Here is a 26307-nt window from a genome sequence, read left to right on the forward strand (position 1 = left end):
AACTACAATTTCACAGAAAAGTTTCTTGGGAAATTGATCGGTGTACGAATACATTCTACACCCACTGTACAATAACCACGGTTCTAATTAAAAATTTTGCTATGACACTGAAAATAGACTCCATCGGAATGCAATTAACTGTACATAAATACAGTGTGAGTATTAAAAACGACAGAACATACAAATTTCTCAGCTCTTTTGCCCTACTTTTGCATCACGCTATAGCGGTTTTTCACGGTGGTGTTCCGCAGTACAGTGATTAAGAATCACTGCGCCAGTGAACGTTCCGCGCCGTCTCGTTCTCCGGCAGATGCACCAATGACGAATAGGTCGGGGCTGTTTCCTGATTACGTGGCCTGTACATCCCCTCGCACTCTCGATAAAATCCCATGATCCCAGATCGATAGCATCCACGGTTTTTGTTCCCTATCGACTCTCTTTCTTCCGTTGCGCGCGTTTTATTAGATCGAACTGAAGCGAAGGAAACGGTAGAAAATGGAAGCCTCGTTCCGCTCACCGCGACTTTATGGGACCCATTCAATGACGCTCATTGGCGTTTGCCAAGGACGTTCGATTGAAACGCTCGCGTCGTGGAAGGGACTGTTTAGTCGTTTTTGAAAAGAACGAGCTTCGCGTACTGGAAGTACGATATTAGCGTACCGATCTGGAAAAGTTGCAAATCTGTAGCTTAGGTCTTCTTTAGGCCGCACTTTGTGTTTGGAGCATTTATAGAAAGATATAAATTTAATTATTTTGGATCTTTTTGTATATTTTAGAACACAAGATGACCCAAATTTTCTTCTTTTTCTCATTAGGCCAGTCATTTTAGACACGAAGCATTCCATAAAATACTGTAAACATGCTTTTTTGATATATTGTTAGGGATTACCCAGATGGTATTCTTATGTTTTATGTTTTGTATAACGAGAACTTTAAGATATAACAGGGTGTGTACAATACAAATGTCAACAAAGGTAATTAAATGTGTTCTTAGTTTCGGAACGTCAGCATTCAATGGCGTCTTGTTCGAATGTGACAGCTTGACAGGCGATCAATCCGATCGCCTTCTTCTCGCTGTCTTCTTGTTCCGGTCGCGAGCACCAGCAGGCTTTGGATCCATCCAAAGGGTGCTCGCAACAGTATAAATCTAGATTTACAACCCTCAGAAACGTGAGCCAGTCGAGTTACAGCCGAGAAACCGCGGCATTTTCGCACTTTTTTCAGTTTTTCGCAAAAAAGTTACCAGAGGAGTATCCTGACGAGAAAAGTTACTGTTATCTTTTTTTAAGTAGATGAAAATTCCTACAATTTGAGATATTTTTGAGCTCTGTAGCTCTCTTAGTTCCAGAGATACAGTACTGCGAAAAGTGAAAAATTTTCCAAAAAAGTAGAAGTTTCATCTTTTGCCCTACTTTCGCCCGATGTATTGACATAAATATTCATCCTAGACGAAACTCATGAGTCATGCCAAATGAAGTTGCTGCAAATTTTATTACCTTAATTTTAAGACCATAGCAGGACCTGTACCTATTATATCTTTTTTTTTAAATTAATGAAAAGCTAAGGAAGTAAAAATTCGGTTCAAGGAAAAGGTGTAAACAAATAAGGATAATTGATAACGTAGGTATTTTGACTTACACTGTCATTTTTGGGGGATTGACTGAAATTAATAATAATTTTTCTGAGAAAATAACTCAGCGAAAATCCAATTTTTAGACATTTATGTGACTTGAATATCGTAGTGAGAGCATAATAATTGGTATATGCATTGTCGTAGAAAATTTTATTCTTGTTTTATAACTACTACTCTATAATAAATATAAAGAAATCAATAATTGCTGTGATCATTAACTTAGAAACATTCAATGTATAGTGAAGTTTAAATGGTTATTTGTTCGCGCCCAACCAATATCGTAGGTTTCTTAAACCGGTATTTTTACCCGACACACAGTGCGATGAGTATATGAGAAATAAGGACAAAAATCAAATCAGTATTCAAAAATATTCTATTTGATAAAAAAGGTTAAAAAAAATAAATAAGTATATTAAAACAATGAAGGAAAAGTTTATTACATAATATTTTACCAAAATCTTTGTTAAACAATTATTAATTAATTAATTAATTTTAAAAAGATAATAGAGAAGTTTAACTTTAAATAATATCTACACATAAAATAGTTTATGCCGGATCGTCGGAATCGAGATTGTCACTCCGTGATTCAATCATTCGGTTCTAAAAAGGAGGCGGATTGGGGCAGGAATTTCTTTCACTATCTTAAAGTAGGCTACCTAATAAATTTTTTAAGCCAAGCCGGGAAGAGATCGTTTCAGCCTTTTCGAAAAAATTAGTTTTTAAGTTAAACAAAGGAAACTTTAAAATTGAAATGTTAACTAGTGCAAATCGTTCATTTTACATATATTATTAAAACTTTATAAAACTGCTATAAAGTAGTGTTAAGTATTAGTATTAGAGGGCTAATTTACCACGAAAATTCAGATCCATTATAAAAAAAAAATATTAATTTTTTTTAAAGAAGTACCTATCCTCTTGAAAGATAACTTCAGACTAAAATTAATTCTACTCACAAAACATGTCTAAATAATCAAATCAAAGAAACAAATTTTTATTTTTTTTCCCTTGTCCACAGTTCGACGCACTGTGCGACAGGCCGGTTAAATGTTAATGTTTAGAAATGCAAACAATGTTCCAGGACAAGCTCCGGTATAATTCGCGATTCTCTCATCATATATGATGAATGGAATAATTCTGAATGGTACCGCACTATGCATGTATACGGATCGCTATCTGTTAACACGAGGAACAAACAAGGCTTTGAAACGTGGCCCTTGGTACTCGAGGCCGAGGCACAAAACAGATTTCCCAAGTTGGTGATCCGCAGTATGTTTCTTAGAGAATGTTCGACGAATTTGCCGATCAGATGAGTTCCTTACATTAATTTTGGAAGTTTAGCAAGCTACGTCGGCTCGCGGGGTGGATAGCAGGAGTGGTTTGCATTGCGCATCATGAATCGAGCGGAATCTCGAGGACTTCTTACTACAGTATCCGAGTAATAAGCTGTGTACAGTAAACCACGCCGGTATCTATCGTCTAATAACTGGAGAATCCACTTACGTATCTTGTTGCTTGAATTCTCGTGGAAGTCTCTGCGCTGGACTGCAGATTCTCTTGAGAGATTTCATGGTGCCAAGCATCACTTCTTCGGGAATCCCGTCGTATATTTCGATCGAAGATTGACAGGACGGAGCACTGCAATGTTAACGGAGAACGATATTTTTCATTTCATTGTATGGTAAGTAGCACAACTGAAACGATCACAAAACATTATATGAAAAGTATCTTTTACGATAACTATGATAATAATATTTTTAACATCTGTTAAGGAAAGAATGGAGTAATCTTGGAAAAAATAATATCTACGATATGCTTCAACGTTTCAAAGAAGTTTTTTGTTAAAAATGATACCTGATGAGATAATAAAATAGTATTGATTTGGAAAAAACGGATATTAATTAAAAGCTTTAGTAAATGTCAGAATATTACAATAATGTCAACGTTAAACAACGTCATGCTTGAGATTCATTCTATAATAAAGGTCATGAATTAAATTGATAAATCTTATACTTGTATTAACTATGCTCAGTATTTTCATGTAATACATACGTACAAGGTGTTAGAAGTTAAAAGAACATTCGAGAAGAACATTTGAGAAAATAAATTTCAATGATTGCAGAAAGAAGAAAAATCAAACTTAGTAAGATGTACAGAAAAGTAAATTAAATTCTTAAATTTGTTGTTTCGGGTACTTGCACAGTAAGTTGAATATTATAATTAAAATTACAAAATCAAAGGTCAGGAGGGTTGAATTGTTTTTTTTCAGTGTCGTACTAGGTGATATATAATGTTCTTATAATTTTTAACTGACTTCGAAAAGGAGGAGGTAACTCAATTCGACATGTATATTTTTTTTCATAGACCAGCAATAGAATAATTTAAATACTACATGATCACAACATCTCAATTACACCAATCTACATACATCATTTTCGTAACTGGATCAAGTAAATATACTCTTAAATAAACTTTGTTTTTGAAATGACGGTACGGTAATTTAAGAATCTTAGTTTCTAAAACTTGACATTTAAATAAACGTTTGAGATGCAGAGGCTTCTATGATAATAATGACGTTTTACGGGATTTTGAATTAACTTCGCTGTCACGAACAAGGTTTGATTAATTCGTTGACATCAAAAAATGAAGTAGCTCGCGAAGCATGTTTGACCCGATGCGTTGAATAAAAATTTGCTTCCTCGAGATGAATGCATTACGTTCGCGGCAAGAAGCAATTAACTCGACTGAATGGCTGACCTGTTCAATAAACATTTTTTGAGAATTTAATTACACGTTTAAATTTATTCCTTCACTCGCTGCGTAGTGTAAATACGATCTGCGATGAAAGGCAGTTCCAGAGGCAGAGCGGGTGTAAAGCAGAAAGGAGAAATGGTGATAGCGGCATATCGATCATAATAAATAATGCAAGCTGGCCAGAGGAGAGATGTTAAAAATTTTCGTGCTAGGCACGTAGCTTTCACTGAATAAATATTTGAACGATGTAGCTAAATGGTGGGGAAAAATTAAGGTAAAAGAGGTCGTAATATTTCAATGATGCATAATCAAGCCAGTGGATTTATGGGCTAAAGGAGTGGTGATCTGCAGAAATATATTAAGGAGTTTAAATTTTACTTATAATGTTATTCGTAAAAATTAATTGCGTCTTCAAGGGGGCCAGTAATCACTATGGTCGAAATATTGAAAATTATTTAAATTTATTTCACCGAAGAAAGATTCCTAGTTTACTTTTGCTACAAATAAACATTTTCTTTTTTTAGCAGGGGATCTTAAGTACAATAGAGACTCCCGTATCCGTACCCCCATTATCCGAATCCCCTGATATACGGACGTTCTATTATCCGCATGTTCTGCCATGCGCACAACGTGCTTTCTCATATCGAAGCATTTGAGTCATTTGAATAAAATCATTTTTGGAAAGAGAAATTATTTTTCTTTGGTTGTAGAAGCATTAGACCAGAAAATTTCTGTATTAAATATGAACTTTAATAGTTTATTAAACGTTTCGACCATTTCAATTACCAGGCAATTTCAGAAAAATTGAAAATTGACAAAACTAAAAATATATATTGAAATATGTAACAAATTAGAAACTGAAAGAAACAAGTCATAAATGTCGTATTTGAATAGTCGAATAATAGTAAGACTGTAAAGAGGTTATGCTAATATTACATATATAAAGGCAGAGTATTAATTTCTACACCTAATAATAGTCAAGTCAATTATGCCCATAGGGTGAAACTTAGATTTTGGATATATATAGATTCATTATAATGGAGATTAGGTTAAGAACGTAGGACGTTGGTAATTTAACGAAACAAAATTACGAGTAATTTTTACATAAACTAATATTATAAACAATTGAATGTAAAAGCATAGAATTAATTTTTACAATTAATATTAACAGAAGAAGAAGTAAATAAATGTCAATAGAAAGAATGAACTTCCAAGGAATCAATTAGCTACAAGAAAAGAATTAAAGTGCCTTGTGCTACAAAACATTCGTCAGGTTCAACAACTCCTGAATGTACAATACTCTATTCAGAATTGATGCTCCCTTCAATAAACTTCACGGTCTGTCCTATCGTAGCCTAAAATATTTACGAGACAGTAAAGGAAATAAATATCAATCGTTGTCTCCCTCTCAAAGTCTGACATGCGAATTGATCGTGGCCTAAAATATTAACAGAAAAAGGAAGTAATAAATATCAATATAAAGGATGGACTTCCAAGGAACCAGTTAGCCCCAAGAAAAACATCCATGCGCCTCGTCCTACAGGACATCCGTCTGGTTCAGTAGCGACTGAATGTACAATATTCTATTCAGAATTGATGCTTCCTTCAATAAACTCCACGGTCTGTCTTATGCTCCAAGTTTCTCTCCCTCTATCTCGATGTACGGCGGTATGCGTGTCTTCCCTTAGTTTATTCCTGGTTATATATGTGCAGCCTGAGACCCACGGGGGTTACGTTCGCTCCTTGGCTACGGCTTCTGTGAAGAGGAAGGAGCTTCCAACCCGGCGACCGTGTGTTCCCATCTCTTACAGGAACATATCTGCAAAGCCACGAATGCATGGTCCGCGCGTTTCACCCATTGTGCATGATAATTGAAAATCCCAGGGATACGAGCCAGCCGCATTCCCGTGTGATTTAGTGCTACTTCGTATCTATTACTTCCAAGAGGACCAAGGAGGTAGGTGGTTTCTGCTGGCGCGGTTCGATGATTTATACTGATTGATACGTACCAACGAAAACGAGATTCTTAGCCGACGAGACGAACGACAACAAGAAAGGTTGGGGACACGTTCAACGAGGACTGGAGGTGCACTTGGACATTGCTCAACCCTTTGCACTCGAGAGGTGACTCTCAGACACCACTGGGTTTTACGTGGCAACTCGAGTGGCGACTGAAAGGCGACAATCTTTGTTGATGTTAGATTTCGTAGAATCTTGAAACGTTGATAGCTACATAGTCTGTTTAAAAAAAAAACCGAATTTTTGCTATAAAAAGAAAAAAGTACAAGTCAAGTTTTTACACACACGTTTATTTGCTCAAAATAATCTCCTTCTGCGTCAATACAGCGTGTAGACCGCGTAATTCATCGCTTAATAAATCAAAACATTTCGAAGGACCTTTGCAGCTCCTGTTTTGGTACCTCGTTTAGTACGGCGGTTACAGCGACCTGAATCTCCGAAATGTTGCTATAATGTGTCCCTTTCATTGGAATTTTCAATTCTGGGAAAAGAAAATAATCGCAGGGAGACAGATCAGGTGAGTAGGGTGAATGATCTAAGGTAAGAATGCCAATTCCAATGAAAGGGACACATTATAGCAATATTTCGGAGATTCTGGTCCCTGTAACCGCCGTACTAAACGGACTACCAAAACAGGAGCTGCAAAGGTCCTTCGAAATGTTAATTACGCGGTCTACACGCTGTATTGACGCAGAGGAAGATTATTTTGAGTAAATAAACGTGTGTATAAAAATTTTACTGTACTTTTTTCTTTTTATAGCAAAAGTTCGGTTTCTTTTTAGATAGACCATATATATCGGTCCATAAATGGGGTTTTAAGCTCTTTATAAATTCATTTAGGAAGTGTAAAATGGTACGTCTTGAAATAGTGTACCTCGATGTATGAGGTATTTGAATCCTAAAGTTGTATTCGAAGTTTATTATTCCTCGTGTCCATTGTACAATTATTGAAAGCTAGAACTGGGCATTTGGATTTCTTTTATTTTCATATAAATCTTTACTATTTAAATCTTTTCTTGAAGATACCTTTCAGATCAAGAAAGTTGGATCCTTGTGTTCCTTGTTTCAACTTGTGTAAGTATAATAATTCAAGCAATGTCATGTTCTTCATATTTTTTACACATTTTGTAACAATAAAGGTGCCATGTAAATACTCGACATGACTTTTGAATAATACACTTGGAAAGACATCGTGAGATAATTAGAAATATTCAAAAACTCGCGCAACTACTTGATAAATCGGCTGAAAGCGTAGTTTGAATCTCTGGGAATGACGTTCTTCACTTTGTAACGTGGAGTGTTCATTTTACGCGAGGTTATTGAAGAAGCTTTCTAAGCTTGAGTCGGGTATACGTCTTAAGGGATATTCAAATGCACGAGATATCCCATTTACATTGCATCTCCCAGTGTATGCAAATTTCGTTCCACGTAAAGACTCTTCCACGTTCCTTGGCAGTTACAGTGCCGAGACGATATTGATTATCAACCCCAGCGTTACCTAATAGAGAAACGTTGCCCAAATTGGACTAGTTTCGGCATTGTCATGAATTGTATTATTTCTGACAAAATTAAATTGAAATTATTTTGACTGATTAGCGTTTTCTACGTATTAATGTCTATCGCATGCAGAATTATTAAAATAAAAATATTTATTCTCTTTGTAACTGTATTCTTACATTTCTAGAGAAAGGCTGTCTAATTTGAATCAGTTTCGATATTTCCAAGAATTTTATTAGAATTAATCATATAAAATGTTCATCACATATAGAATAATTCAAACAAAATATTTATTGTTTTCCATATCCTTACACGTGTTTCTAATTTGTTGATCCTTTGGTTCAACAATTACCTTTTATTTATTTATGTACTATAATATACACCTGAAGAGGTCTCAACAAAAGAAAACTAAAACGTCGTTAGTATAATAAATGAAATCTCTTTCTCTCCCAGATGTTACAAAGAAATACGTTCTTCAAAGATAGCAACAAAGAAAGAAATAATACCTTCTTGATCTCTATGCTTTTTTCAAGACAATTTACGAGTCATTTATTAAAAAAAATACAATACAAGCTAATGTCCAAAGTGGTCCAATTTGGGGATAACCTATGTTTAGTCTACGAAGAAAGATTTTCCATCAGTGAAGAATAATTAGTTCCGAAGACCAATGAGAGGATTAAAGACCAGAGTGAACGCAAGTTGATGTTTGATTTTACGTGCGTTTCGTCAGCATGCACGATCAGACACGACTCGAATGCACAGGAGCTGGGGCATCGAGGATCCTCAAATACGACTCTACAAAAAAGGTAAACAAATGAAATGCAATTCCTGCCACGGACCAAGTGGTGGCGCACGGTCCCCTACGTGACTGCATTTCAGGTGGCTTCTACCCTTACGGTCCAATGCAATCGCCTTAAAACCATGCCCCAGAGCTTCTCACAGGCATGTTAAGCAATCGCAGTTTCACGCTTCTTCGACCACGGCCCACGTATTTTTACGTGCACGTAAAAATATTGATGAAGCAGAGAACGAAAGCGACGACTCAAATACCGACGTGTTTCGTTCACCCCACTTTTACCGTGATTTAATTTTAATTTTTTAGAGGCCAGCTAGATTTTTCTTTTCTACGAGAATATTAAAAGGGTACAGAGATTTTTTAAAATAAATTTACCGTCGTAGTATAAATGTTTTACCTTGAGAATTTTCATTTTTAAATGTAGCATACAGGTTATAAAATAAATGAAGTTTAATGTGTTTTTAAATACACGATTCAATTACGAAAAATAGAATGAATGAAAAGGGTTGATTTTTGGGAAATGTAAATTTTAGAAAAAGTTTATTATATAGGTCGATGCTCTATCTTTTTTCAATGTTATTTCTACTTCCAATTTTTATTAGTATTTTCACTCTATTTTTTTCATTTTTCGAGTTTAAAAGATCAACTTCGTAATAAACAATTAATTTCATAAACAATCAGATAGACTTCTTTTTCATTAAAATGACATTTTATTATCTTTGATGATTCTCTATTGGTTTATCATCGACTGTAAATACTTTACCTTCAACTGTTATCTAACTACATGTGTGTTGTTCGGTTTGCCAAAATTTTACATATTTTAAACCTTCATTTATATTTTTATACATTGATTACTATTTTTTTTTTATCAATGAGGATAAAAGGTCAAAATGTTTACTGATAAAATAAACTCTACCTTTCTATACATGCTATACATGCTATAACACATCCAGATATACATATAGACGCATTAATCAAAATACAGAGTACACTTATACTTTTAGTAAACAGCTTCTTAGGACTACAACGAAAATATACGGTTAATTTTGTTATTTAGTTGTATTTCGATCTACCACGTGCAATCTCACTCACACCTAAACGGTTTTTCATGAGAAACCATAGATTCAACAACATGGTTACTATTTAAATAACAACTCATCAGAAATCACATTCGCCTCTCAATAGTATGTAAATGCATTTCAGTGGTTCAGCTAAGTGCATGACTAGTCTGTATCTATCTACGCGACATTTGTTTGTAAAAGCACCTGAGCATCTTAAAAATTAATCTGTGTTTTTTTACTGTAGTTCTTGGACAACTCTGATTCGGGATTTTTGGTCTCAAACTTATAGTAAAAGATGAAACTACCGAAATAAAAATATTAATTCTGAAGATGAGGTGTTATAGAAAATAAATCTGAAGAGGATTCTTGAATTCGGATGAGTAAAAAAGTAACTACTGTGACAAATGTTAGATTGTGTCCTTGACAATTGTCTTGAGATAAAATTTTAGTTCCTTGTTTGTTTCTTGTAAACTTTCACGAGTATCAATTTGGCAATGAACGTAATACACTATGTTGCGACATTTTATATGGTTTCCCCTAAAACAGTTCCAAAACTGAGAAAAGTAAAAAGGTGTTATAAAACCATGGTTTTTCTTTCGAACTGGTGCAGGAATAAATTAATCTTGCAGAATGGAATTTTGTCGCAGACATGGTCTAAAGTACGACAGATACAGTCGAGCATGGAAGGTCACAAAATGACGAAAGATGGCCAGACTTATTTAAAAATTCTCGCCAAAACCATCTCAGAACTAAGCAAAACAAAAAGCGGTACAGCACATGTGTTTTCTATCGAATTGGCTCAAGAATACATCAGTGGTTGCGAAGTGGAAGGTTGTCGTGGATATTGGACTGGAGTTAGACAAGTAAAACTCGAGCGTGCAAGGTCATAAAATGGCGAAAGGTGGCCAGCGTTACCTGAGATTGTAACTGGCCAGCGAAACGTGTCCTGTGTCATAAGCACGTCCTCGAAGCACGAGTCTGCACGTCGTCGACTTGAGCTTCCCTCTGGTGTCGTGGTGACCCGAACGAACATCCTCGCCATTGACCTCCAGGTCGCAGCTGCTCGTCACCGAGCCCTGGTCCTTTCTGTGATCGTGGAGGGCCCGGTTGCTGTAGTGCACGTTGTAACCGATCGACTTCATCGTGTCCACTGAAAACACGTGGTAACGCGAAGCCTTGAGACCGATCACTGCTTCATTGAAACAAGGACAACACGGTTTGGGTTATGTCGCTCTCTGATTGAAACCCGAATACACGGTGTCGGAATCGGAATCTATTATCCCTAGTAAGATTTAACTCTGGAAAGACTATGGGGAGGAGGGGCTCCAACGAGTCCACCGGTCAGACAATGGCGAAAATATGTTATTTCTTCAGTTTCGTATAAGTTTTGAAAGTATTGCAAGGGGAGTTCCAACTGAGGGAGGCCACCTAAATATCTACCTCGTTCCTTGTGATATGAAAATTGTTTATGCCATGATTTTAATGGCTTTGGAGGAGGAATGTGATAAACCAACTTTTTTGTAACTTCATTTTTTTCGACCTTTTTCAAAATCGTTACTTTTTCTTACTAAGAAGATATACATATTTCTTGTATTAATTACCGTGCAAGAAATCATTTTTATTTCATATAAAGGAAAGGAGGTATTTTGGACTCTTTCAGCTGAGGCACCTTGTATACTGTTGTCTATGTTTCTATGATTGATGGTGACAGAATAACTCTATATTAAATTATTAGCCTGTATCAGACATTCTTTCGGATTTTCTTTTCTGTTACTAAAGATTGTAGTATGGTACCTACTTAATTTTATATTATACTTTCGTCTTATAGAATTATTTAATTTATCCAAAACATATGAACGCTTCAATATACATATAAAATGTACATATATACTTTCATTATACATTGCACGTTTAATTTAATATATTATATATGAATTATAATGTAATAAATAATTGTATAATATATTGTACATCAAATGAATGTGGGAAAAACCTATATTTGTCATTTCAAATTTCAATAAATTTTATAATATTATTCTGTAATAATGAATTCCTACTTCTACTATATATATATCCAAGAAAATTTCGAGGTTGTCGTATAAATTAAATTTGATAGTTCGATTGACTTTGTCGTTAAGAATCTTGGAAAAAATTTAGGGTGTGTTAAGTCATCAGGATCCTAATTGGATGAATAAGAGATTGAGGTCGCTGTCGGGTTTAAAAGAAGATTCCATGTTTTCTTCGAAGATCGAATAAATTGAATCTGGTCGTGTCGAATATCGTAAATGCTAACGAGGGGAGGGAACGTGATTAACGAAGAAACGGTCTCGTTTTCTAGGCACTTACGATTTTTATTGATGGGGTCCGCAGTAACTGTCGTCGGCGCTTCCGTCGTTATTTCGATGAAACTTAGACTCGCAACGAAACCGTTGTAATTGTATGGTGGCACTTCAGGACCCGTTCTGAAAAAAACCGATACTCTTAGAATAGATTACTTATTTTAATAATGAATTTTAAAAACATCTTTCCTTGAAATTAAGTAGAATTGTTGAAGATAAACTAATAACTAAAGAAAGCCGTCTTTTTAGTTTTAAACAGGCTGTTATTTATTTATTCAGATAACCTTTAATTTGTAGTTACTAGACTGTAGATCTTTATGCGAAATAAAATCTTTGTAATCGTGCCTACAAAAACTGAACCTAAATAGAAATTTATTTTACTCTGCAAGTATTATAATATGAACTTTACTTTTAATCTTTTTTATATTCTTGCATATTGTTTGCACTTTGCAGGTTCTCGCACATTCAAATTTCCTATAAATGCATACAAATCCGCAGTCTAGTAATTACAATCAGAATATTTAAAAAGAATATGTAAAACAATAATTAACGCATAAATATATTTTCATATTTGTTTTATATTTGTTACCTATTTATTTCATATTTTAGTAATTCAATCTAGTGTAAACGTCTGAAAAGAGAGGCTCTGTAGGAAAACGCTGGTAAAGTATGTTATTTTAGTTTATTTAAACGGTAAAAATCATGTCAACCAGGGGCTGATGTTTATTCCGCGATCTCACCGTCAACCGGCTGTATCATTTATATTTTAAAAATTTTACCTTCACTTTCCAATAAAAGCTGATAAAGAAAACGTTTTTTGGTATGCAAAAAGGCAATTCCTCACGAAATACCGAATACTGGTGATACATATAAATTACTTGAATTCGACTAGAAGCTTCTGTCCATCGTATTTCAAGGAATCGGTTTCATTGCAGCATAGCATCCTCAGGAGAGGACTCGACGTTGTTGGTCCCGAATACACGGCGATATAGTCGCTTGTGCGGTGACTGTAACAGACACGAACAAAAGCAAAGTTTAGTACTAGTTAATTAAGATTTAAAGTGCATATATGTATTTTATGAAAACGTGATTTATAGCATGGAGTTTCTAGACGTCAAGCTACGTGTAAATTGACTCCAACAAAAGACTTAAATTTTATAAATATTAGGGAAAAGTACTGTACGAAAATTATTGTTCAATAATATAGGCACAAAAGATGATTTCGCCACACACCGAAAAGCAAACTGATCTTCTATTAAGCCACGACAATCATTTTAATTAATATCATTGAAATATTGTTAAACTCGATATTGTTTACATCATTTATCGTTATACTTGACTAATAAATAAATACAAGTTATGTTACATCACGTCCCTATAAAAAGTTAGGTTTATATATTTATTTTGCTTTTTTCTTTATCACGTTTATTTTGTAAATAATTTGTGCAGTAAAACAACTTCATATGTACAGATATAAAGTAAATAGAAAAAGATGTTACCGCAGATGTAAACTACATAGAAAAATAGATAAATAAATATTAATTATCAAACTCGGTAAACAAATTTGGTCCTGTACTAAATGTATTTATCTTACGCGATTAGTATAGAATGTTTTTACAAAATAAACATGATCAAAAACAAACAAAAAGAGATACACAGTAAAAATTATCTGAATGTGCCTTGAATAAAATTAATTTTTAAAATACGTTTCATAATTTTATTATTATATCTAAAGAATGCCTAAGAACTACATCAAACAATAAATATCTGTGTAAAAATCGCCCATGAATTCCGAAGCAATTGCGCGTTCTGGACTACGCTCAAGGGCGTCGAAATATATATTTGCAATTTGTAACTCGGAACTCTCGCGGAAACAGAGATCGGAAAATAAACCAAGGAAGGGGAAGTGAGAGGACTAAAATCGAATAAAAAGAAGATTCCGAGTAGCGGAGGATTCGGTGTACTACTTTATGAGAGAGTCCGTGAGGACGAACAATAGTCGGTTTCCATGGAACTTTTACTATTAAGAAAATATCCGATGTTACCAGTGGGGCAGAGGCGGCTGCGTCGAATTACCACGATGGGACAGCCTGATTTATTTTACGAGAAAACTTCAGTCGTTGCTTGCCTACGAAGGTGATCCTTCATTTCGTGGATCACAGGGATACGATTTTAATAATCTGCTCAAATTAGAGAACGTCTCGTGGACCGGGGAGGGGTACGGATGCTCGACTATTAAGGTGTAATTTAGAGTTCAGATTGGATCCGCCGCGGGCGTCGTGCACCGTGAAGAAGTACAAGAAAGTATCAAGCGCAATAAACAGGGTATTTTGCTCAGGATGGAAGTGATAAGAAGATGATTCCTTATAGACGAGTCGGTGAAAAATGTGTAATGAAAAGTTTTTTTCATAACAATGTTACTTCGTAAATATTGCTTCTAACATTTTGCCTTTCTATACATATATACAGTTAGAATTGCCAACGAGTCTTAACCTTTCGAGCGACATAAAACACTAAACGGAAGGCCAACCATAGTTCACAACATGCTCACGAAGCTAGGCTGTTTTTGAGTTTATGCTGATATTGCCGTTAATATCCATCTATTTAGTTCCGACCATCGATGAGGTCTTTAGAATTTCGCGTGGTTCCGATCCTCAGCAGCTGTCCGTGTCGTAAACTTGGAAAAACTCATGAGTGGCAGTGGCCTTCCGCAGTGTATAACCACCCACCCTTGCCTCAAGGAGTCGGTTTCATTGCAGCATAGCACCGCTGGTGAAGGCGGTGAAGGCTACGAGGGTGGTGTGGGACTCTAGGTACCCTGATTGGGCCTTGTTTCTAAACCAAGTACCAATCAGGGTGAATTTTGAAAATGTAGGAATGACAAGTGAAAGTAGGAGAAATACACCGAGGTATCTTCAATTGTCACCCCAAAAGAGAAGAGCAGATTCTCACGAACCACCACTGATTCAACTAACTTGTAGAAACCTTCTGCATTTACCAAGTTCTTAAGGGGGCATTTCACTGTGAACGCACAAAAAAACCATATTTTCAATAATTTTTTTCTCAGGAACTATTGCATAAAGCTGAATGAATGTTTTTTCCCCTTGAAGGTATAATTAAGGAAAGTAAATAAAAAAAATTTTTTTTGGTAAAAAATATTTCGTCATTTATTTACAAAATAATATGCATATGTGCTAAAAAAAAAGTTATCCGCTGGCGCAGATGATTTTGGCTCACCTGGTAATCTGAAACAGAAAATCGAAGAAGTTTATTAAACTATGTCGTCACACCTATCGTCGGAACCTCCAAGTAGTTGATATTTTGATTTTTACTTACAATTTCGCTTGATTTAAGGTACAAAAGAGTGTTTTTTTCTCTCTTTCATAAGAAACGCTGCCAGTTTGTTTATTTTTTATGAAATAAATAAGTGGAGGTTCCGACGATAGGTGTGACGACATAGTTTAATAAACTTCTTCGATTTTCTGTTTCAGATTACCAGGAGAGCCAAAATCACCTGCGCCAGCGGATAACTTTTTTTTTAGCACATATGCATATTATTTTGTAAATAAATGACGAAATATTTTTTACCAAAAAAAAATTTTTTTATTTACTTTCCTTAATCATACCTTCAAGGGGAAAAAACATTCATTCAATTTTATGCAATAGTTCCTGAGAAAAAAATTATTGAAAATATGCTTTTCTTTGTGCGTTCACAGTGAAATGCCCCCTTAAATAAAGTTAAAGTTATTTGTTAAAATTGTTAAACACTCATTACAGTTCTGCTACCTCAATAGTTTAATTAATTCGGTTGTCATTAACGTTCACATCCGAAATGAGGATACCAGAAAGACGTTCTTTCAAATACAACCAGTTATTTTGCTCACGCCGTAATAAACAGTTTTTTTTATAAAAGTTTGTTCTCGAACAATTGAGAAATTTGATGCAATGGCGTGTCATATGTGTTACAAACATAACAAGGACAATACAATTTTTGTAAAACTATGCTAAATATACATAACACTTGACTGGGATTAGATATAATTATTCAATAATATACCTATCAAGCAATCAGTCACCTAGTCGTATAATCGATACTTACATAAATAACTCAAATATTGTGATTAGACGAGAATTAAATACAAACAAATTAATATAACTATTTTGTAAGCCTTTTCATAGATTTATTGTTAATTTAGAAAAAAGTTTTTTATTTGGTGACTCCACACTCAGACTCAAATCGTAAGATTAAATTGTGCTGTTTATTTATACATGGTATTCGAAATGTGTTGAAAATATTTCATTTATATATGATATATCGTGTATATGAGACTGAAAATGTGTAACTATTGTCACTTTATTGGTTAAGTTATTATACATTAGGTTTTATTTTTAGTCGTTTTGGTATTCAGCTAATAATTTGAAAAGAAATTTAAAAAGAATACTAGGTACAAAGTTGGTTGTTAATCTCACCTCATAAAACATCCCAGCTTTCCAAAGCCAATTTAATTCCTCAAAATTTAAATGTGGCCCATTAACAAGTCCAAGCACAAAATCAAAATAAAACTCGTACCGGTGAAAGCACCGATAGCGTCGTCTATTAATCGATATTCGCCGATAAACGAAATCAGATCCGAAATATCGCTTCGGTAGGTCACCTGAAAATCTGATTACGCGCATTTGCATACCTGCGTGTTTAATCGCGACGATTAAAGCCCCGTCTGTCGAACACGATAACAATATCCCACGCGATACTTTGCTGCCTCGCCACTGAACGAAACAAAATCGATGCCAATCTACGTCGACAGGATTATATGCTACGTATTAATTATCCCCCTCGAATTAATAGAAATCTCAGCCAATGGCCGCATCGAGGAACGCGCCAGTCGCAGTCGTTCGAAGAATTTCATTAAATGATCTGGAACGCGAAGAAATAATTCTAAACACGTAACAGGTGCTCGCCGAACTTTTCCCTGCGATTTTAATTAATTGCCGTGAGCGACGGCGTTAAGTAATTAATAGGGGAAGTTCTCTTGCGCGCAGCGTCGAATTCATCGAGAAGGGGGAGGGCTACTTTTCGCGGAAAATTCCGTTTTCGGCATTCCAATCTCAAACTTTGGTTATTTTGTGCACCCCCCCCCCTACCCCTTGAGACACACGACTATTTGATGCACAGCGGAGCGATGTGTGGCTCGTCGCCAATTTCTGAATAATTAACCGTCAGGAAGCCGCGGAGCGTGCAGACGTCTCCATAATTGAGACCGCGACTCTTTTCACCTTGGTCGTCTCTCTTTCTTCCGTGTAAGTACATAAATTATTAAATCGTTCTGTTTGAAACTTCGCAGGAACGAGTTCTCTTGTCGTTGAAGATAATTCTGGTCTAAACTGTAATAAGTACCAAACCTAATTATCGTGTTGACGTTCACGGTCGCCTAGAAGTCTTAGAGCATCTGCCGTTTGTTTAAGAGAGGTTTTCGTTTAGAGAAAAGACAAAATTCTGCGCTTTAGATATGAAAACACACCATTTTTATTACGTTTAGTTTAATTCATTCGAAATTAATTTGATTTTTTATTCAATTTCATTGTTTGTAGTTTTGTATTTATAGAGTATAGACAATTGTCTAAAGAATACATCGAGTTAAACTGAATGCTTGGAAACCTTTGGGACTATAAAATAAATGATAGTATATGAAATTTGATTACCCTACTAATTAACACATTAAGGGCCGCTAAGAAATTTGTAAGACATACGCCTAGGACCGCACGTTTTTGGGCAAACTTGTACGTTACTATAATCATCATAACTTAGTTATTTATGAAGCAATTTTTGTGAAACTTTCAGAAATTTTAAAATAAGATGCGTTTTAGGTATTATTGAAAAAAAATATGTTTCTTAATAATTATCATAACTCTTTTATTCAGGAAATAAATTTGTACAAAATTTTTAGAAATTGTAAAGTAGGATGCATTTTAGATATAACTAAAAAAAAATTGTTTTCTAATAATTATCATAAAACTTTATTTAAATATAAATTTTACCAAAGTTTTTAGTATTTTGTTGAAGTATGATAATATGTGAAACACAGGTACTCTACGAAAGTGTGAAGCACCGGAAAATAAGCGTAAGAAACATGAAGGCAATCGAGTTTAATACAATGACTATTGATGTAAATACTTAAATAGATGAAATAGATACAATATATGAAAGTAGATGACATCTAAAGACAACGTGTAGTTCGACTAACACAGGTTAGTTCGATTCTTTATTTGTATCTAAAAAAAATATGAATATACATAAACATTCGCAATCTGGTTAAAATAAATGTAAATTTTCATTTATTAACTTAACAAAACAAATATTCCAAACTTTGTATATCTGCACATATTGCCATACTTTAATTATATGAATTATATTACGTTTACGAATATCATGTTTCTTCTTCATTTAATTAATTGCACATGTCCACCAACAAAGAGCTTCTCATGGACAGGGTTTTGATATGTGTAAGCAATTTAGATTCTGTTCGATTTTCTCCGAGGATAGGCCATCGCGAATTCATCGAAATTGCAAGTGCCTTCATTTTCTAAATGAACCAACCGAACGTGGGGATAGTTTTGTACGTCATTTTCTGCCCGAACGGCCTGAACACTAGAAAATCGGATTCCTCCAGTTCCATTTCGTACAATCTCGCCGCGTAGAGCAGAAAAAAAAGAATTGGAGAATGGGAGAAGAGGTGAACGTTGGTACGACGGTGTATTGTGTGCACTCAAGCTGCTATAAAATGCCACGGAATTACTCGTTCGCAAATCCAGCCGAGTAAATTAAAAATTTTCTACTCGAACCTGTCGATTGCGTCCACCTTCCAACAATGCACCTCTTCATTTAATTTCGATCGAACAAAAAGCGGATTAAATCCGACCACCTTCGTAGCCTTAGTTTCCTTTTATAACTTTCGCCTTTCCCTCTGCCTCTTCTGCATTATAAATTTCTAATGAAACTCATTGTAATCGTAATGCGGGGCGCTCTTCACTTTTCATACGTGACAATTTTACAGGATTGCTTAATGGTTCGACGTAACGAGTCGAACCTGATTGAATTCCGTCGTGTAATATTTTCAAAGCGAACGTTTGCTTTGTAACGATTGTTATTCAAATAACGTTTTTATTCGATGGAAACTGTTGCTGACAGACCTTTCAAGCGAAATTATCCGAGTACAATGTAGCCACCACTTCAGAGATTTTAAAATGTACATGTAGATAATGTATGTTAAAATAGATAAGAAATTATACATACATAATAATAATGGATAATAATAAGAATAAAATAATTGTTTTATTTACTATTCTATATTTTCATTGGAAAATGTCTAATCGACAAATTATTTCAAAAATTTTCAATTATATACAAGAAATACCGTTCAACTTTTTACCTTTAAAAAACTCTAAATGTAACTATAAGACTTACAGATACCGAAAATGACTCAAATCTAAGAGTCGAAACACTTCAAACGATTTAATACCTATTTTCAAATCTGCAAAGTTTTCCAACTCTCTATTGCTACAAAATAAGTTTGTCATGTCAACTGAAAACGTAGGAGCTTTTCTTCTCATATTTAATCTGTAGGTAGAAGAAACAAACTGTGCGAATAGGTAATTGAATATTGTCTATAAATTGTCCTGGATGGCAAGGGAAATATACAGCTTTAAATTAGCAACATAGGAAAATAATTTGCGTATTTTGCGATTCAGCAGACTTTCAACTAGAACTTTCTTTGTTTTATTCAATAGGTGCTGTAGATAGAGGAAAAATTATGCCGTTATGGAGCGTAGCTTTACGAATCACGTGCAGACAGATCGTTGGTATAATTCCGTAGGGAATGTCATCGCAATAATGCCAACCACAATCGCATTAGGGATTTCGATGTTTCAAACGGGCATATGATATAATCACAACGTGAACAGTTTAAAGCACTTAGTGTAATTCGATAATGAGCTACTCCGTTTTATTTATTACAACACATACAGGCTATTCCATAATTCGCGGTACAATAAAACACGAAGCTATTCTTTACATACAAGTAAGTTCAAGATGCTGAATAAAATTTTTTCAACATGGTTTTGTTCTTGAGATAATCGACTTTGAATAAATACGTGGCACACACACACGTAAATGTCAAACTCAGCACGCGATTAAATACGTTTTCTCTTAATAATAAAATTCAGTATTTCAATTTACGTATTATAACAAGTTTCTGAATATGTACATAAATATGATGATGTATAGTGAGATTCAATCAAATCATGATTAAATTGGCACGTGCCCCGCGTATTTCCAAAGACGATTATCTTGAAAAGGAAGCCTCCTATAATAAAACTGTATTCTACATTTTCCATTCATTTTTAGATGAGGAATGACTATATTGTGTTATGAATGTCCTTATCTCATGGTTAGGCTTAATTATAAATTAGACTGTAGGTAAATTGTAGTTAAATTATAAATTAAAGGTAAGAATATTTCTAACTTCTTGTTATGACATGTCGTTACATAAAATATAACACCAACGTTTATTAAAAAATTGCAAATATCTTTAGTATAAGTTTTAACATCAGCATTTATTAAAAATACAAACCAGCAAAATTACTGCTACAATATAACATGAAATAAAAAAAACACAAAGTACGGAATACCTTGTACTCTGTAATGCAGGTGTTTCCTTTTATAAAATATTTCCATTTAAACACAGAAGAGTTTTTTCACTGATCCATTCAATAAGTTCAACATCGCAATAATGCGCGGCGTATTTCATATATTGCATAGCCCTGTCACACTTGATTACAAAAATCGTAAACCGTCGTAAATTTTATTTTTCATTGCTGGCGCGGCGCGCGATCGTGGCATATTAAACGCTACGTCGCCGTAACGATTGTACCGTAGAATTGCAACGAATGCAATTACGGTAATAATCCCATGGATGGCAATAACTGGGCACACGGATACATTAGATGCGGCGGCGCTCCAACTAGCATCGCGTTCCTATTACGTAATCAGGACCGTGCCAACAGATATTGCACGTAACTGCGTGTAACTAATGTGTAGAACTATAGAACTAACTAATGTAGATTAATTCACCGCCGGCTTCTAGTCCGCCGCGATTAATGTGCCACGCTCTCGTGAACCTGCTTTTCCGTGTTGCACAACTGTCTTCCGTGGCTGGGATTTAGGGCGAGCCTAACTGCGCTGTGACACTTATTAAAAAATTAATATGTATAAGATTTGCTTTGCAGAATTTATAAATTATGTATGTTATTTTTGATTATATTTATAGCCTCTTTGAGTATACATATTATTATGTCTATGTAGAGATATTGACACATAATTGGCTAAAGATAAAAGAGGAATGAAGGCTTTTGTAAGTACTAAAAAAAGTATGTAAAATTGAATTTTGTTGAGGGTAAAATAAAATTTACGTATGGAAAAAGAGGTACATGAAATAAGTAAAAGTAAATTCAAAATGAGAATAATTTGTTATTTTGGTCAGTGGTAAGAGTGGAGAAATAACTGATTGAAAAAATGAGATGCTGTAAAATATATAAAATGAACAAATACTATACAGCAAGATGAATAAAAAATAAAAAATAAATAGAAAAACTTTTCTTCAAAAATAGTACTAAATTTCTAAAACTTCCTTTCTAAGAAATGAAGAAACCTTATTATTAAATTTGAACCATAACATGTATTATCATATAAAAAAGAAAAAATTTAAGAAAAAAAATATACTTTTATATCATACATTTGTGAGTGACGTATAAATATTTTATTAATTTCCTAGTGTTTATATTTAATCGATTTTGCATTTTATGTCACCTTTTTTCCCACTCATATTTTTACTGCTGTTTTTTTATTTACAGAAATTTATTACAAAAAAGGAAAAATAATATAATAAAGAGGGAAACTAAATTCTTAATTTATAACATTCATATTTTCATTTAGATTGTAATATTATACTCAAAATATTAAGTCTCATATTTAATTAAACATATACATATATTCACTTTTTTGTTTATTATTTTCACTATTAATCAACACCCTTCAAGGAACGCAATCTTATTCCAGGCTAAAATCTATAAAGCATCGTATGTTCCCGTAATCGGGTCAGTGACAGACAGGAAACTCGATGTCTGATAACAGCAAGCCTATTCTACTTGACGGATGTCGTTATACAGATGTATACAATCTACTGACACAATATTCGACAGCATGCATCCATCCTACGCCGACAATCAAATAAACACATACGTATCCTACTCACGGAATGTCTAGCCATAATGGCGTGATCTACTGGGGCGTCTGGCAGCGTATATGTTTATACTACTTACTCCGCAATGAAAATATACCCTGACGTATTTTCTCGACTTCAGAACAACTTTAGGCCAAATCTACTGATTAACTGATTATCTGCAGCGACTATTAATTTGTACCTTATTAGTTTTTTTACATGAAATAAATTTTCATTCCTTAATTCAAATTAAAATTATGTATTTATCGAATGGTGGATGAAAAGTTGTGTATTTCTTATTCGTGCGGAAGTAGGTACCTGTGGAGGGAAAACGAGAGAGGAGAAAAGGAAGGGAGCGATTCGTCCTGGGCCTTTCAGTTTTATTAACAAAATATTAATATATTACAAAAACGATACTGTCCCATATTCTATCCTTTTTAAATAGGCCTAAAAGTTCGAAGAAGGACTTCATCATTGTTTCGTATAAACTACAAATATGTCATAAATTTAGTAGGTTCTATACAAAAAATAAATGCATTGATATGTAAAATGGAAGCGTATTTAATATAGAAATCATAGAATTAAAGTAACGCCATTGAAATTTATGTCAACGTTTATTAAAATAGACAAATCTCAATAAATTAATACTGTTTCAATGTTATACATTATTCTATTAATGTATGTAAGTTTTAAATAAATCTATTGTTTCTATCATATTTCTCTAATTCTATTAGTTTTATCATCATTACTCTCATTCCCTTATTGTTAGATTTTAAGGCATTCATTTTCTGAAGAGGACATGTTACTCTCCATAAAACTATAAACCAATCAGACGTCGTGGACACATAAAACCGAAATGTTACGTTTCAATTTCAATTTAGAAACCACAGATACAAATAAATCCACTAAATTAAGTTTCTAAACCACCTCGGTTCCGCTCTGAGAACTGCAATCTTACCAAAACGATGGAGGGAAACGCGCCAGTATACTATCGACAAGTTAATTAATAAGATAAATGTGTACTTTGGGGAACAAAGGATCAATCGATCCTACTTTGAGAGCTTGGAGTTATTCGAAACCCATGGGACCTCGGGATCTTACCAAAGTAACGGAGGACGTCAATCTTTGGCCTTTTTATATACACTTTTCTCCCTCGGTATCCAGAATGTATACAAAGAAACTTGAACGCTGGTATCTATCGACTGGGAAGTTTAATTTACTCTACTCTGACATCGAATTTTTCCATTGGCATTCCACCCTCGCCCTCCCCCCTCTCGTGGGAATATTTGCCGACGAGTCTCAATACTAGTTTATGCTAACAAAATATGCAGCGGGAACAAGTTTCCACCATTCGAATTTTCAATTTCCAGAAATAATTCATTTACCGTCGAATCGATTTATATAGCTAAACTTGTATAGGGGATATCATTAGATGCCGGAAATCGCTTAAATTTACCTCGCGGTTAACATTAACGGTTCCCAAGTGTATTGATTAATACAATTAATCGTAGTGCATCCATGGAATGGAACAATTATGCATAATAAAACAAAACGCACATGTAAAATACAAAAGCTTTTATCACTCAACACTTCTTTATCTACATTTGTTTTCGTGTAAGGCAATGAATACTATAAGGCAATCGAAGTATATTTGATTAATGTTTACATTACCTTCTCTGTGGATTATTCGCAAAATATATAAAATATTTATTATTATAGGGCGTAAGGATTATTATTCCTTGACTGCCATTTGTCAATGAATAGATAATTGTTCAAAGCGGAACATGTTTGTAAATCTTGTCCAGCGATATTAAATGTCTAATATGAATATTTTGTACACATTAAAAGTTCATACTTCGGCCAATACTGTCAATTTTAATGCAAATATGGTAATGTATAAAAACTACATATGTAAGGTATCTTTGTAACACGTTAACGATATTTCCAACTCATATGGTGGGGTTGTATTTTATCTACTTCTAAGGTAGATACTCAGACTGAAAGGTAGTGTTCCCCCCTTAAGAGAGTATAATTAGACATTAATTTCGATACTTTTTCATTCCACTCTGTTCAACCATTCAGACCAGAGTTTGCTTGAAGAGGACAAAAATTATCACTGTGCAACAAATTTAAACTCTTTTGAGGTGACTACAAAAAAAATTTTCAATTATCCGCATTTTTTCGAGGATTAGAACCCCAACGTCATTATCCATCCGATGGGACCTTCCTCTTTACTCCTGATGACATTTTCTTGCTTGATATAAAAATTTTAATAAATTGATTGCTCTATGCGATGTGATGTATCCCGCACAACGAAATAATATAAAAAGAGCGTCGTGAAGGGGAAAGCATCAAGGACAATAACTTCCTTTTTCTTTTTTCCCTAGCTCTAAACGTTGTGAAATACCCTAGGAACGAGTACTACTACATTTGATCTTCGAAGAACGAGGCTCTTCATATAATTACGGTCAAACTTCACAGGTAAGTTCGTTTGATCGTATAATTATCACTGTCCAACAAATTGTACTGTAAACTCTTTTGAGGTTTTGTGATATCCGTTAGGTGATTCTTATAGTGTTCTTCGTTCTATGTATGAATCTGAAAGCCAAATTGCTCCATTACCCTCAATTTTCGAGACAAACGAGGTTTTATAAAATCGGTCGATTTTAAGAGAAAATGTAGTACGATTTGAAAACTATACACGCTAGGAGTACTATTTAGTCTCGAAAGATAGAGGAGAGTTTTCTGAATATCTAGATATATTCGTTTAGATTTATCTGCTTCTTTGAATGCCTGTAAAAGAGCACTGAAATTCAAAACGTTGCCGATTCGAATACTTTTCACGAAATACTTTTGTATTTTTATGAAAAGTTATTCTCCTAGGTCGAATTTACTATGCATTGTCGGCTTCTGCAAACATTTCTGAAGAGAAATAAGGATCATCTATAAGAATCACCTAGTAGATATTACAGAACAAAATTCGTATTGGACAGATTATTTTTAAATGAATACATATTAGGTAGATCAAAAATAATACATTTATTAAAAAACGAATTTTCAGTAACACGTAGAAACGATCATTAACAGTGCTAAACCTATTAATTATATTTTTTTTTTAAATCTGAAAGTTAATATACATTAAATGTACATGAAAGGGGTTAAATAATCATGGATATTAACTTTAGCACGTTGTGCTCGTTTCTCCCTCTTCACACGGTTCAAACTTCGTCGCTGTTTAATTTCGTCTGGTATCCTCTTCGCGGGCTAACCGAGCGAGATGGGAGGAGAAAAGTGGCGACGAGACAGTATCGTATTCTGCGAAAACAGTTTCGAATAATAATGCAGCGGAGCCGGGGCAAGTGGATGCTCGCTGAAGGGTCATTTGCAATCGGCTGCAAGTTTCGCCGCGAGAGGAATCCTGTTCCGTTTCATTCCCATAACAACAGCTGCAGCTACGACAAGATAACAAGGAACGGATTAAGCGCTAAACTAGTCATAAACCGCGTATTGACGCTTAGAAGCTCTTAAAACGTTCAACTCCGCATGCAAGTTTCCACTGACGTCTAGACCCGAGCAATGAAATAATAATTACGAGACTTCAGGTGAAATTCAGTAACGTTGACAAGTGTCGCGTGTTTAGGGGAAATGTTTAGCGGCCTCGTCGCGAATTTTCATAGTTCAGTATTTTTACTGCGCGTGATAAACGGCTGAACCAGAATCTATCCTTAGATATTCAGAGGTGTCTAATATATATTGCAGAGGAAATTAACTTTTTGTAGTCGGATATATTCTGTAAGAGGAGATATCATCATATATCTAACAACATTTGTTAGTGATTATAAAGGATGAACCTGCACAAGTGCAAATTTAAAAAAAATGCTTGTTTCCCTAATGGGTTTTCATTTAAAAGGGATGCAAACGCAAATCAGGGTATGAT

The 26307-nt window shown here is 34.4% G+C and overlaps 1 protein-coding gene across 1 annotated transcript in view; it reads right to left on the reverse strand.

Annotated features, from left to right (window-relative positions):
* LOC128891206 (uncharacterized) overlaps positions 1–26307 on the reverse strand; it is a 599859-nt gene that overhangs the window by 53257 nt on the left and 520295 nt on the right. Inside the window, exons 8-11 of the mRNA XM_054150532.1 lie at positions 12975–13103; positions 12104–12219; positions 10673–10907; positions 3134–3268 (exon numbers count right to left, since the gene is read on the reverse strand). Coding sequence (XP_054006507.1) covers positions 3134–3268; positions 10673–10907; positions 12104–12219; positions 12975–13103 — 615 coding nt within the window. The remainder of the gene's footprint in view (positions 1–3133; positions 3269–10672; positions 10908–12103; positions 12220–12974; positions 13104–26307) is intronic.

The sequence above is a fragment of the Hylaeus anthracinus genome, unplaced genomic scaffold (genome assembly GCF_026225885.1).
Source record: "Hylaeus anthracinus isolate JK02 unplaced genomic scaffold, UHH_iyHylAnth1.0_haploid 12001, whole genome shotgun sequence".
In the NCBI taxonomy this organism is placed as follows: domain Eukaryota; kingdom Metazoa; phylum Arthropoda; class Insecta; order Hymenoptera; family Colletidae; genus Hylaeus; species Hylaeus anthracinus.